This window comes from Sebastes fasciatus, chromosome 9, assembly GCF_043250625.1.
Source record: "Sebastes fasciatus isolate fSebFas1 chromosome 9, fSebFas1.pri, whole genome shotgun sequence".
Classification (NCBI taxonomy): domain Eukaryota; kingdom Metazoa; phylum Chordata; class Actinopteri; order Perciformes; family Sebastidae; genus Sebastes; species Sebastes fasciatus.
The window spans coordinates 12,047,446-12,061,722 of NC_133803.1; the positions used below are offsets into that span (position 1 = coordinate 12,047,446).

General features: G+C 41.6%; 2 protein-coding genes across 5 annotated transcripts in view; both read right to left on the bottom strand.

The window, feature by feature from the left end:
• Positions 1-6,550: 6,550 nt before the first annotated feature.
• On the bottom strand, positions 6,551-8,548 carry LOC141773899 (dickkopf-related protein 1-like). Of its 2 annotated transcripts, none has more exons than XM_074646053.1 (4): positions 8,171-8,548; positions 7,907-8,051; positions 7,578-7,718; positions 6,551-7,451 (listed from the first exon to the last, which is right to left on the bottom strand). In XM_074646053.1, exons 1-4 carry the CDS (start codon positions 8,378-8,380, stop codon positions 7,186-7,188), a joined length of 762 nt encoding a protein of 253 aa, XP_074502154.1. In that variant the 5' UTR covers positions 8,381-8,548; the 3' UTR covers positions 6,551-7,185. The 2 variants fall into 2 exon arrangements, with proteins under 2 accessions (XP_074502154.1, XP_074502155.1); XM_074646054.1 differs by having other exon boundaries at positions 7,907-8,048; positions 8,171-8,529.
• Positions 8,549-10,900: 2,352 nt separating this feature from the next.
• LOC141773915 (cGMP-dependent protein kinase 1) overlaps positions 10,901-14,277 on the bottom strand; it is a 119,243-nt gene continuing 115,866 nt past the window's right edge. For all 3 annotated transcript variants that reach the window (XM_074646084.1, XM_074646082.1, XM_074646085.1), the window contains exons 17-18: positions 14,177-14,243; positions 10,901-14,045 (exon numbers count right to left, since the gene is read on the bottom strand). In XM_074646084.1, the coding sequence (XP_074502185.1) occupies positions 13,947-14,045; positions 14,177-14,243 (166 nt within the window). In that variant the 3' untranslated portion in view covers positions 10,901-13,946. The remainder of the gene's footprint in view (positions 14,046-14,176; positions 14,244-14,277) is intronic.

Genomic DNA, 14,277 nt, shown 5'->3' on the forward strand with positions numbered 1-14,277 from the left:
CCGGGAGGGGGCAGTGTGGCATGAAAAGGAGGTGGCGAGTGGCGAAAAAGGCTCTGCTTAAGGCCTGATGACTGTTAATGGGACAATGGTTTGAACCGCTGGGGCCATTACTGTGCCATTGTCTGATAGGGTGCTCCCCTATTGAGTAAAGGCATGCCATTACACAACATTCAACCTTTGATGCTCCTGCTTAAGCACGAGGATATTCGTCCACATCTCAGACAAACAGGCTCATCTCCTGTTGAGAATGTTTTATGAAATGAGCCGAGGGCTCGGAGACACCTATTTCCTGCCCCTCATAAAAAGTAGTCTGCGCTGAGCATACTGCATTAGGCATGGTATTAACCAGCAATGCCTGCTGATGCCGTGCACCCTGCGGTTTGCCAATCATTGGTTAAACTGTCTCTCCTCAGTACTATAAGGTATTTTTTCAAAGTATAAGGTTTCTGCGGTCACCTCTATTCAATCAGCAGTGCTAATTGACTGTGACTCCATAAGCCTGCCATCTTCCAATGTTATATAACTGCATATAACTTTATTTTTCACTGAATAGCGACTCAGTCCGTGTTAGTTTTCCACCAGCTCCCTCACTCTGCAATATATTTCTTTGACTTCTTTCGAAAACTACGTGAATAATGAGCAAATTATATGTGTGAAGCAGCTTTGCGCAATGTGGTTGTGGCTGAGGCAGACTTAACATAGCAGCCAGGAGCTGAGCCAGCTCTGGCTCTCTGGCCTTGGTCCTAGCCCCAGCCCCAGGCCGCCAGCAGCGAGCTTCTGGACCAACCATAATGAAGAGTAGGCATTTTTTGTCCCCAGCTGTAGCTCTGCCCCCCCCCTCCCCTGGTGCATCTGTTCGCTCCCTGCTCGGCATAGCGGGCAGACATGGCATATTGGGATCTTATTTGTATAAACAATGGGCAGATTGTGTGTTTGCTCTGAATTGGTCGCAGCTGTGTAAGCTACTGGGATATGTTGCACATGGAGAGAGTGAGGGAATTCACCTGAAGGACACAGGTGGTGGAGGATGAACTGAAGTGGTCCTCGAGTCCTGCCACCACTGGCTTTTGCTGAAAAAGCCAGAGGCAAAAGGGAAAATAAACATGGGTCCAGAGGGCAACGGAGCGTAGCAAAACACAGGGTATCGGGTCAGGTACTTGTTAACGTTACGCAACATAATATGACCATTTGTTTCTGTTTTAGCCCCGACATACTTACCGACCATGGGCCTTTTGCAGCCGAAGTCAGAGCAGTTTCCTTCATGTGGTAAAACGGGGACTCAAACATGGTATGACATCATCAAAGAGGGACCTGAGACCACAGAGGAGGTGTCAGCAGCAAGATGGAAGGAACACCAGGATGGATCAAACCGAGTCATTCATGAGCCTCCCCTGGTGAGCGAGGCCCAGTGTCACGCCTCTGTCCATGGGATAGCAGCGAGAGACGGGCTGGGCCTCGTGGTCGCCACATGGAAAAGCCCCACACACAGTTCTAAGATGGTGGAAATGTTTTCAATGTTTCACAAGCATCATGCTGATATTTGAAATGGATAGTTCAGCATTCGGGGGAAATATGCTTCTCTCGCTCTCGGAGAGAAGCATATTTCCCAAATTTCGCTTCTTTCTGTTAGTTAGATGAGGCTACAGATAGCAGTTGATTAGCCTAGCTTAGCACAAAGACTGGAAACAGGTGGAAACAGCTAGCCTGTCTGAAGGTAACACATCCACTTTTACCAGCATCTATAAAGCTGCACAGAAGCACAGGACGAATATACACACCGTTCCTTGTTAATAAAGAGCTCCAACACATAAAGTGTCTCTAAAACCATAAAGCCAGCGCCAGGCTAAATGTTTGTCACTGTGTCCAGGCTTTACGTTACGCCAGGGGTCAGCAACCTGCGGCTCCGGAACCACATGCGGCTCTTTGGCCCCTCTCCAGTGGCTCCCTGTGGATTTTTAAAAATGGAAATGAATAACTGTTTTTTTGTTAACATTTTCATTTTTATTTATCATTGTTGTAGGTTTAATGTATGACGGTATGACGGAGTATTAGGGCCACATTGAGGAAAAAAATTAAATCTGAGATTTCGAGAATAAAGTCATAATATTACGAGAATAAAGTCATAGGTTTAGGAGGAAAAGAGTCGTAATATTATAAGAATAAAGTCATAATGTTATAAAGTAGTAACTGTACATGTTATTTTCATTTTTTTCTCATAAAGTTATCACTTTATTCTCTTAATATTACAACGTTTTTTCTTGCAAAGTTCCGACTTTATTCTCGTAATATTACGACTTTTTTTCTCGTAAACTTCTGACCTTATTCTGGTAATATTTCGACTTTTTTCTTGTAAAGTTATGACTTTATTCTCGTAATATTACAACTTTTTTCTCATAAAGTTCCGACTTTATTCTCGTAATATTACGTATTTTTTTCTCGTAAACTTCTGACTCTATTCTCATATTATTACGAATTTTTTCTCATAAAGTTATGGCTTTATTCTCGTAATATTACAAATATTACAATTTTTTTTCCCTCAATGTGGTCCTAATGGGGTAGTACATTTGCTCTTGGGCCCTCACTGCATTAGACTTATATACTATAAACTGTGTTACCTTCATCACAATGCTCAAATGTTTTGCAGCTCCAGACAGATTTTTTTTTTTCTTTGCCTAAAATGGCTCTTCTGATAGTAAAGGTTGCTGACCCCTGCGTTAAGCTAAGCTAAACACATCCCAAGTCCAGCTGCTTAATACCATAGACTGTATATAACATGTGGACGTAGTCACTGTGACGTCACCCATTGGTTTGTGGACTGCTGTTTTGAAGCCTCGAGTTCGGCATTTTGGCTGTCGCCATCTTGGCTTTTTGCAACAGGAAGTGACACGAGAGGGTGGAGCTAAGTACCATATTTTACTAAATGAACATCATGCTGTATTGAAGAAGACCTGAAACTAGCAATTGAGACCATAAACTCATGTTTACAATATGTACTGAGGTATTAATCTAGTGAGAAGTAAGGTCATTTTCTCATAGACTTCTATACAATCAAACTTCTTTTGCAGAAGAGTCGCCCCCTGCTGGCTGTTAGAAAGAATACAAGTTTAAGGCACTTCAGCATTGGCTTCACTTCTCAGTCGCCCACTGCTTAACACACAGACACGGGTTATCATTTCACTCAAATCCATGCCAAGAGAGAGACGGAGAGAGGCAAAGAGAGGTGAAACACAATATAAGAATATATGTAGGAGGTGAGTGAGAACAATTGTTGCTGGTGAATTACCTGGCGTGTAACATGAGACCCAATCAAAGTACAATACGTCATCGCCTCGCTCTGTGAAACCCCTTGTTTCCCCTGTTGTGTTGACATCACCCAGAAGTTAAACCAGTGGAGCAAACCTGTTCTCCACCTGCTTTCACACACTTGGCGCATTGTGCTGAATGAGTTGTCTTTTGTTTAATTATTATTTCCCAAGGACAGGGAGCTTTCCCCTTATTGCTCAATCGGGCAGGTCGTCATCCCACACAGATGAATAGTGAGCATTGTGCTTCTCTTCTATGTAGTGATCAGTGCCAGCACCCAGAAGTTTGACAGCTCCCTGTGAAATTGTGTTTGCATAAGAGCTTTGGTTTTGATCCGAATGCTCATTCCAGAAGTATGCCATCCCTTCATCTGACAAAATAACATGCATTGTCTCTGTGTACACTGCCTCGTTTCTTTACCCTTTCATCTCGGATGGTTCACTCATGAGTTTGTTAACTCAGGGATGTCTGTCAAGGGTGTTTTGGCAGCGATGCTGGAATAACAATTGCAGATATACGCCAGGTACTCAAGCAGAGAAAAGCTTGATTGTACCTCTTAGATCGTGAAGGGAGATAGCAGATTTTAAGGCAGCGGTATAAACAAACAAGTTCGGTGTTTTATTGCCCATTAAGTGTTATCATCTTACACTTCACTTGATGAATATCAATCCAGCTATAAATCAGAACATGTTTTGTGTCAATAAAATACACATAAAATGTAAGTGTTGATGAGTGTTTTCATGCATCGTAGCATGACTGTGTGTTGTTAAGATAAACGTTTGCTGTAGTTACATGTTTCAAGTATTGGGAAGCAAGTAGCATGAAAACGCACGTCGGTGGAATTGCTGATTCATTCTTGAGGTATGACGACACCAAAGGTTGTTGGTTAGGATGCCATTGCCTGGGCGAGTGAGCTGTTATTCCAAGCCTCTCAGTCCCTATAAAGGTGTGTGAATGTGTGTGCACATGTATGGACATGTGTAAAAAGTGTTTGTAAATGCGTAATCGTCGTGAGATGGCGTGTGGGGACGCGATTGTGTGTGCCTGTTGTCGTGGATGCAGTTGTTGTTGTTACTGTTGTTTCTCTGGAGTTCACTAAATGTACCGTAGCTGTGTGTGTGTGTGTGTGTGTGTGACACACACCCTGGCCTTCCTCGAGTTAGGGCACATGCCTGTGGCCTGTGTTAGCCTGTGGTTGGTGTAATGATGACAGGCTCACACACACACACACACACAGATTCCAGGACCCCCACAAACATGACTTGGCGGAGCCTGCATGGTATATTGTACTGCTGACAATGCTCCCATTACTCTTAATTACTCTGAAGAATGGACACTAAATTGTTTAAATGGACTGTGTCTCTGTATGTCTGCCTGCCCCCCTTCTCACTGCATCTATCCTTGACAGTGGTCAAACAAGTATTCAGGTCATTTACTTCAAGGATAACTTTGGTATTTTTCAACCTGGACCATATATTTCCATGTTTTTGTGTCTAAATGACTAATGGACACAACACTTATTTGAAATTGGTCCAGTATACTGAGGGAGAACGCTGCAGCCGCCAGCCGCTTAACAAGCTGTAATGTAATCCTTTGGGGCAACCTGGTACCGTCAGTTTATGTCTGCAAAAAGTGCTTGTCTTTGCCACTGACAGATTCAGATTATTATTATAAGTGTCTGACAACATTATTAAAAAGACCTTACAGAGAAATAAAACCTTTTTCTTACCTTTCATTTGATCTGCTCTATGCCCATTTTCAAAACAAATACATGTTATTCCTATGGTCTAAGACAGTCCAAAACATATTAGTAAACATGAACAACTCTCTCCCAAATCCAAAAACTAGAGTGCTAAAACTCAAACTTGTGATGTCATAGGGTATAAAGTGTGGAGCTGCTCCATAGACAATGAATGGGGAAAGATGGTATAGATGACACTGAAAACACCCAGGGGAAATATCTGAATATATGAGAAAATGTTCTGTCTCACAACCGAGAACACTATAATAGAATAAAGCTCATTTGGGTATAAAAAAGAAAAAACATTCTGTGGGTTCACAAAATCAGCCTCCCATTCATTGTCTATGGAGCAGCTCTAGACTTTATACCTTATGACATCACAAGTTTAAGACTTTGTGTAAATACTTACTTTTCAACACCGATCCTCAATGACGTTGGGAGTAAACCTCACCTTGTCTCCCTTTGACAAGCTTCAAATGAATGGCTGTGGAAGTAAACAGATGAAGAGGTTATCTGGCACGGTCAGATATCAAGAGTGTCTTGTGCTCCTTTTGATCTGACATGAGAATCAAACAGAAAGTACAGTAATTTCCTCGCCATCTTCTAATCTAAACAGGTCTAATTACAGGCACCAAGGTGTATTTGGGTGGATTCATAGCCTGCACATTAAAGCACATGCATTGCACAACGTGTAGTCAGGAAACGGGGTGTGCTGTGCAATTGGACAGATTGAAAACCAAGATCCTTTTTTTCTTGTTGTTTGTTGAGTTGCATCACAAAAACCTGCGGTGCACCTCATTTCATGAATCCTTGTGTAGATTGAGTAAGATGAAGTAATTAGAGGCTTTAGTTTGGATAGCTAGCTATCTGCTCCGCTGCACATGAAGGCAGGGAAGTAATAGCATAATTAGAAACTAGCCAGCAACACCAAAGGGTTAGGTGGCACACACTGGCCAGGACGCACATACTTTGTTATTACCCCCTTTGCAGTTATCATTTGATATGGCAGCATCCTGTCCTGACGACACAGCCCTCGATGGACCATCATCTGCTTCCATAGCAGGATGTGGCCTGTCGAGGCTCCAGTAATGACTCATCAAAGTTCGATGTTTGTTGTAAGAATGTTTTCTGTGAGTGTGAGTCTGCACATATTCCAGCAATTGTGTGTAATGAGTTTGAGAAGCAAATCTGGGCCAAACATTTAAACCATCCACTCAGCCTCAACCACTGATTTGTGAATACCGGGCTACGAGTTAAACACCACCAATAACTCTTGCTTTCCAGAAGGGGATGGCTGTTATTTCGCAAGAAACAATTCCCACTCGTACCAGCCGTTACGTGAATATTTGGACTAAATGGTTTGGACTCTAACTGCTGCAGGAGAATTTATATTCGAGACAGTGAAACCTCACTGAAATAATTTCCCAAAAGACATTTCTTTTGTTTGTTTTTGTACCTTAGCAGATCAGAAAATCTTGCCAAAAAATGAAGGGCAGAAAGAAGGAGTACGGTTATCACATGATGTTTAATAAAACAAATATATTCAAATTTTCTATATAGAACATTTTTCTTATAAAACAATATATATAACACATTTACAAAGCATGCAGCACCATGTCTTTATAATACTGGTGTTGACAGAATTCAATAGCTCAATTAAGTGCCACCTTCAGGATAATATTTACAACACAGTAATTTACTGCAATAACTGAGGCTTGAAGTTCCATAAAAAGAGAAACAAAACAGCTCTGCCATTACCGACGACATGAATCGATCTTCCCCAAGACTTCTGAAATGTCACTTCCTAAACTTCCGACTCCCTCATCTGTTGATGGGGAATCGGATCAGTCCGTCTTGCACTGTTGCATCCCTCTGGGTGTATCACTTTTCCGGGAATCATGTCTATCCTTCCGGGTGCTGTTTGTGTCAGCAACTTTGGCAGGAAAGAATGTCTACGGTGTTGGGTGTCTATCTGTGTGTGTGTGTGTGTGTGTGTGTGTGTGTGTGTGTGTCAGCATCTCTGGTGTGTGGAGGGCTGAAAGGTGTTTGTCAGTGTCTGTGACTGATTTGTGGGTCTGCTGGATGTGTGTGTGTGTGTGTGTGTGTGAGTTTCTGTCTCTGTGTGTGTCCACGCTTTTGTGTCAGCGTCTCTGACAGGTGTGTAGGTTCCGGGCTGCAGTCCTGCTGACACTGTGGTCTCGCTCTCCTTTCTCCGGTCGGCAAGCCAGACCGTCGCCGCAGTCACAGCGCTGGAACAGCTCCAAGCCGTGGGTGCCTTTCCTGCGGTGGCGCGTGCACACCTGGCCCTCCGTCAGCACGGGCTTACAGATGCGAGACCAGAAGTGTCTGGCGCAGCACAGGCCCTCGGAGCAGTCTGCAGATCTCAGGCAAGTATCCCCCTCCTGGCCTGGAGATAGAGAGGAGAGAGAGAGGAGAGTATATGTTACATGAAACAGACTTCACTGTGAAAAGTGCTTGTGTTGTTACTTGAGTCTAATAATAAAAATTAATGATTCTTAACAGGTACACTCACCTTTTGTAGCATGAAGCTGATTGCCGTGGGCAGTGGGAGGCTTCTTGGCTTGATGATGCTCCATGGTGTTGTTGTTGTGTTTGTGCGAGCCAGTGATGATGGATGCATCCGTACCATCTATGTCATTCGCCTGGCAAACACCTAGAAAGGTAAAAAGAAAGAAATGCATTTTAGAGTCTGCCACTATTTAGAATGAATGGATATCATATAATATAAATATATATAAACATGCAGACATCACAGACAAGATTCCCAGTCATCAGAATATCATCAACAACTTGGTAAATCATGAATGTCAGTATTTATTATTTTAAGATGAGGATGCTCACCATTGCTGCAGCGGTTTCCTGCACAACACATGGAGTCGCGTGCGCAACGCTTCCGGCTCTTACGACAGGGCAGACAGGCGCCTCGAGCGTCGTTGCAGAATTCATCACTTCCACATTCACCATCATCAGTGCAAGCACCCGACTGCTGATAAAAACAAAAACAAAAGCATGTTTCATTTAAGATATAATGTGTAAAAGTGCACAAACGTGTTGTTGTTGCGCACAGAATGGACTTTTACGCACGGGTTTAAAGTGAATTATTACCTGCAAGGTGTCCACGGGTAATTTGCTACCGGAGGGAGAAGTGTGAGGAGTCGGGCTGACAGTGTCTGCTCCTTTGCCTCCAGTAGCACCGGGCAGGTTTTTGATGGCATTGGAGTTCACCAGGACGGTCCCTGCGTAAACGTCCCCAAGGTATCCAAACAGCGTGAGATACACAGCCAAGAAGCGACGCGCTGCTGCCGGTATCTGCATGATGATTCTCCAAGTTAAATTCCCCTAAAAATGTCTGTGTGACACAAAGTCCCAAGGCGGCCTTGAAATCCCGAATCACAAAGTTTTCCAGAGAGTTTTTGTCGGCACGATGCTTTCTTTCGACTGAAGCCTCCTGCCTCCCAGTAGTCCCGGGATGATCTCTTTATACATGTGGACCTGTTTGTCTTCCCGCCCCTCGCTGTGCACAACAAAGCAGGAGGGGTGGAATTTCAAAGAGAGACCCACTGTACGGAAATGGCCATCCATTCAGCCTGGACTGCGTTTCACAATGTTTGTGTTTAATGATAATGACCTGCAAAGAATGAATGCCCATCACTTAGTAGCACATACTGGGAAAAAAAAAAAAAAAGTAGATCCAAAGTCTGGAATTTATCCATCTAGTTAGTATAAAATCACATTTTAAATATATATTTATATTAAAAGAGTAAATAAATTATATATGTTTTTATTTTTTATTTTTCTTAAAACAAGTGTCATTCTTGTGAAGGTCCACCAGTTGTGCTGCCTTATTCTGCTTTATCTCAACACTGACTGAAGAGGAAAACATAGTGACCACATTGATATAACTCTTATAATATATTCTCAAATAAATCCCTCATGAGCCCAAAAAAAATCGTCGTTTTTATAAATCACTTCTTCAAAATTAACAGTTCTTTTTTTTTTCCAGCAGTAATTTATTAATATATTTTAATGACTTTCAGACTCTTATAGACGTAATTAATCTAAAAGATCAATGCATCTGCTACAAAATATTGCAGCACATCTCATCTTCTAAGTGATTTATCTTTACAGCTGTGACTCACCAAGTGGTTTCTTTCTTCATAAACTCTCCTTTATAAAAAAAAAAAGCTGTTTGGTGATTCCAGTTTCTTTGACATTCAAGTAGCCTAACTGCCCCTTTGGGCTGTGATGTGAAAGAAGGCAGCGATTGAAGTCGATTAACCAGGTCTACTTCATTTGATCCTTCTGATTGCAAAGGGGGGCAATTATCCTCCAAAGTGTGCTTGATTACACCAGTGGCGGACATCAATGTAGCGGGATATGCAGAGACCATTAAGGGGTGTGAAAAGTTTACCGAATTAATGGACTTCCGTGGCGAGGCCTTTCAGGGTTGACTGGCACTTTGAGATTAAAGGCAACTCTGATCTCTGACCCTTTGGAGGAGCCTACACTGTAAGAAATGCCCATTGTGAGGGGGGGGAACATGTCCTGAAATAGTCAAAATAAGTTTTAAAAGTGTGTTTGAAATACATTATTTCACCCTTTTTACCAGAAAACAGTCAACTTATGGTAAATATATTTTCTTGAATTAAAGGTCCCATATAGTGCACAATTTCAGGTTCATACTTGTATTTTGTGTTTCTACTAGAACATGTTTACATGCTGTAATGTTAAAAAAACACTTTATTTTCCTCGTACTGTCTGCCTGAATATGTCTGTATTCACCGTCTGTCTGAAACGCTCCGTTTTAGTGCATTTCAACGGAATTGCAACGGAATTGCAACGGAATTGCATTGCCGGGCAACAGCTCGGGTCCATGTTTACTTCCTGTCCGCTGATGTTATTCACATATACTGCAACAGGAAATAAACTGGGACACATTTAGAATGTTTATGTTTTAAAACTGTGTAAAGGGTCTAAATATTGTATATTTGTGACCTCACAAATGGACAGAAATCCTAACGGCTTGTTTCAAACGCACAATTTACGTATATTGAGCGTTTTGATAGTTTAACAGTATTTATATAGCACTTAAAACTGTTTTAAAACTTATTAGACATGAAAATGTCATTTTTTACAATATGGGACCTTTAAGTCCCGTTGTGCGTAATAGCGCAGGACATCTCTTTATTTACTCCTGGAAATGATTAAAAATTTGTGAAACAGCATTTTTTTTGGGGCTCAATTTGTCACTTTCTGATACACAGGTGCTGAAGTGCATGATGGTAAACGAGCCCTTTGGTTCCTCTATGCTGATGATATCTTGGCACTTGGACGTCATCTGCTGGTCACGTAGCTCATGTTTGAGTGTGAGGATGTGTGTGTGCGTGACGCGCCATCATGGACACCTGACAAACACACACTGGAGCACTTTGCGCGTCTGAATTGCTGTATGTCTTTTGAAGTAGAGCTTTTATCTAAATGTCAGTGCTGGTAAGGTGAGCTCCTTTGATGCACTTTGATCCCCTTTGATCTCGCTGAGGTGTCACACTGTTGTTATGACTTGAAGCCATTTCCCTGTCCCCCTCAAACAGATCTGTTGTGCGAATAACAGCAGAGACCAGAGAAGCTGAATCATCTGCACTTACCAGTAAGTGGATGACATTAACTCCAGGGCTGATTATTAGATCTCAGGCAACCTCAACCAGTTCACATCAGGCTGCTGGTGTGTGAGAGAGACATCTGTCTTACCTGCAGCTCCCTCTTGTGGCCACTACAGGAAACTGCAGAATCTGCACAGCAACTTGTTGTTTAAAATAACTAAGAGACAAACACCACTCAAAAGTATTGTTTTTTACTCTATAATTTTAAAAATCTTACAGGTGGCACTCTGCAATAATGAATGTACAGCAGAATAAACAACATAACACAAGGCAAATGTCAGGTAACATCGCAGAAGGCGGTCAATATAAGACTCGGAACCAGTGATGGCATACATAAGGCTTTGTGATAAACAGAACCTGCCCTCAATACAGCAAAAATACTTATGGTATGCCAACAGAACTAAGATTTCTTCTCAGTCTTAGCTCTCCGTCGACATCATTCAATGATTTATATCATAAAGCGTAGTCAGTCTGTTTGGCCTCCTGTGATGAAATATGAGTTATAAAATGAGAATTCGGATGATTAATGCCATCGTGCCGTCAAAGATTGTCAACAGTGGTAATGAGGAATATTGTTCTGTGAAATGTTCAAAACTACAAATCATTCTTGCCATCTCTACATGCTCTGATTTAATGACTGAAACAGGTGATGGATGGTTCATTTTTATATCAGGCCAGTTGTGACTGACTTCATAAAACCAATTTAGAGAGTAGAGAAAAGCCTGTCATTGCAGCCATATGATACATTTTTTTTTTTTACTGTTAATAAATGTTCCTGTAAGATAAATCAAAAGGGGTAAGCATGAAATGTATTTCATATGGAAGGGATAATGTACAGAGAGACGGTCATTGTTGTGAAATAAACCCCAACAGGGTGAAAGGGTTTATTGACAACAATGACCCGCTAGCTGTACATTATCCCACTTATTACACGGCTACTTACTTAAGAAATCACTAATTTGACTCAAAAATGGTCCTCCAGAGTCCGACATCAGAACTGCGCCCATAGCAACGGTATGTTATAAAGTAATAACAGACCGTAGAACGCTGTGTTTAACCAATCAGAATTGAGTATTCAACAAAGCTGTGTAATAAGTAAGGATAATGTACAGCGAGCCGGTCGTTATTGTGAAATAAATCCCGACAGGGATCTTGCATCACCCTGTTGGGGTTTATTTCACAACATGACTTCGCTAGCTGTACATTATCCCACTTATTACACGGCTTCTTACTGAAGCAATCAATAATTTGACTCAAAAATGGTCCTCCAGAGTTCGACATCAGAACTGCGCCCATAGCAACGGTCTGTTATACATAGCAACGATCTGCTATAAAGAAATAACAGACCGTAGAACGCCGTGATTGACCAATCAGAATCGAGTAAACAACAAAGCCGTGTAATAATCAGTTTTGTCAGCCATCAAATGACTAGAAGTTCTCTTTCCATGGTGATTAATGTATTTATTAGATATAACAAAGGATGAGAAGCAGCCATCTAAGAGGACACATACGTTTTTTTGAGGTGTATATGTGTTCATGCAGCATCGAAAAGGACTTGTGATGTTAATTTTGTATGCCATTGATTTAAGGCACTTACATCTTCTGATTTTATGCTCGGATATTTTGGACATGAGAGGTGATGAGTTGGGTGTGGCGCTAGTGGTCAAAGTTGCGAGTTTCACACAATATAATCTCCCTTTCTTTCTTTCTTTCTTGCTTTCTTCTGACGTTCGTCTCCAGGAGACCTTTGAAAATATCCATAAAATGAAGTTCAGTCTTAAGATTATGTGAATGTGGTCAATTTTGCCTCCAAAGACGAGGATGGTTATTTTTTATGGATGTTTAAAAAGCTTGACGATTCCACGTAGCACAATGTAACATGGCGTCAAGTGACATCAAACAAATCTTCACTCGAGTTTTACAAATTGACACAAGTCTCCAATTTTCTAAAGAAGGAGGTCAAGTACGTTACAAAGAAATCGAGCACAAAAATATCACTTTACAAAAACAAAAACCAGTACTGTCATCTCACCAGCGCTTATCATAATTTATCAATAACAGCACCAAAGACATTGAAACCATGTTCACAGTTATGTCAGAACTATACAGGGGGGCGAACCGAGGACGAGGCGTTTTGGGCGATTTCAAAACTAAATGAAGAAGTGTGTAAGTAGAGAAGCATTCATATGCGTGATTAAAAGCATATTAAAGAACAAAACAAAGAGTGTGACTTCATCTACTGAAGCTTCAAATGAGTTGTATCTGCTGATTTTCTCAGTTAATGGCATTAAGTGCATAATGACACATTGCTTCATGGAAATACTAGCTGACATTTTGCGTGTGTCGGTGTGTGATTCATTAAATTTCAAGCAGGGCACTTTAACGAGTCACGTCTCTTTCCACTGACAGCACAGTGTTTGTGCTTTTCAAGTTAGGTTAATCTCATATAAAGCGTACTAAGTATTTGCTGTGGTCATGTGTGTGAATGTAAAATTCAAATACTATGTACCGTACATGCTGTATGCCGTATGGATGATAAATAAGAAGAAAAATCAGTGACATTCATGTTAGTCTTGAGCACTTGATACCAGTTTTACTCGCAAACTGTAGTGTGTAGATCTCTGGAAAGTATCGGAGTTTGCAGCAAGCAGCTGCACGTCAAAAACCGGGGAGCAACTGTAGTAACATCTTAAACCCTCCAAAAGTCCTCCCAAACATTTCGCCAAATATTGCGGAGAAACAAACACAGAAAAAAAAAAAAATCAATCGTCGGCCTCCTCTCTTTTTGAGCAGTCCACATTTTTCACACTCTTTTTTTATCCTAGAGCCAAAACTTAGACAAGCTATCGAACATCCATCCACCCACTAAACATCTTTCCCTGTTACACGGGAAAACCTGGCTCCATCATCAGCCTGTCATGTGTATATGAGTGTATCCCTGCACTTTCTTTGCCTTTGCCTTTAGAGCCGAGTGTAAGACGACACCGAAGAAGTGCTACAGCAGTCCCATTATAAATGCTTGATCCAGAGCCACAGTGAAATAAAGGCATATCGGTGACCCAGAGGGTTTGCCATCCATCCGTTTATCTTCTTTTCCCGTATCCTCTCTTTCTTTTTAAAGCAGTTTTTTTTTTTTTTTTTACAACACAGCCATGTCCTCAAGATGGCCTCCAAGCCAACAAAAGAAGAGTTTCTTTTGGTTTTAAGTTGAGAGGGGGACTTCAAAAATCAACGTCCCAGCCGGAGTTGTCATCGGGAGGCGGGTCCTCGTTGTCCTCTGGGAAGCTGTCGAAGTTACTCGTGTCGACTGCTGATGTGACCTGGCAGAAAGACAGAAGAATCGTTCACGGACAGACTAAACAAGCAGACAATATGTATTGTAAATTTGAGATTGACGACAAAAGAGCAACTAGAAAGAAAAGGATTACGAGTATCAGTGTTGTGCACTTACATTAGGGACAATAGGAGGCGTCAACGTCCCCTTCTTCAAGCCCTCCCAGTTAAAGCCCTCAAACCATCTAAAGGAAAAACACCATCACTTTTATACCAATT

Coding starts and splice junctions, on each gene's coding strand:
- LOC141773899 (XM_074646053.1), bottom strand. CDS start 8,380: ATGCAGATACCGGCAGCAGCGCGTCGCTTCTTGGCTGTGTATCTCACG. Junction 7,719..7,906: donor AGGAAACCGCTGCAGCAATG/GTGAGCATCCTC, acceptor TTACCTTTCTAG/GTGTTTGCCAGGCGAATGAC. Junction 7,452..7,577: donor TCAGCTTCATGCTACAAAAG/GTGAGTGTACCT, acceptor CTCTATCTCCAG/GCCAGGAGGGGGATACTTGC.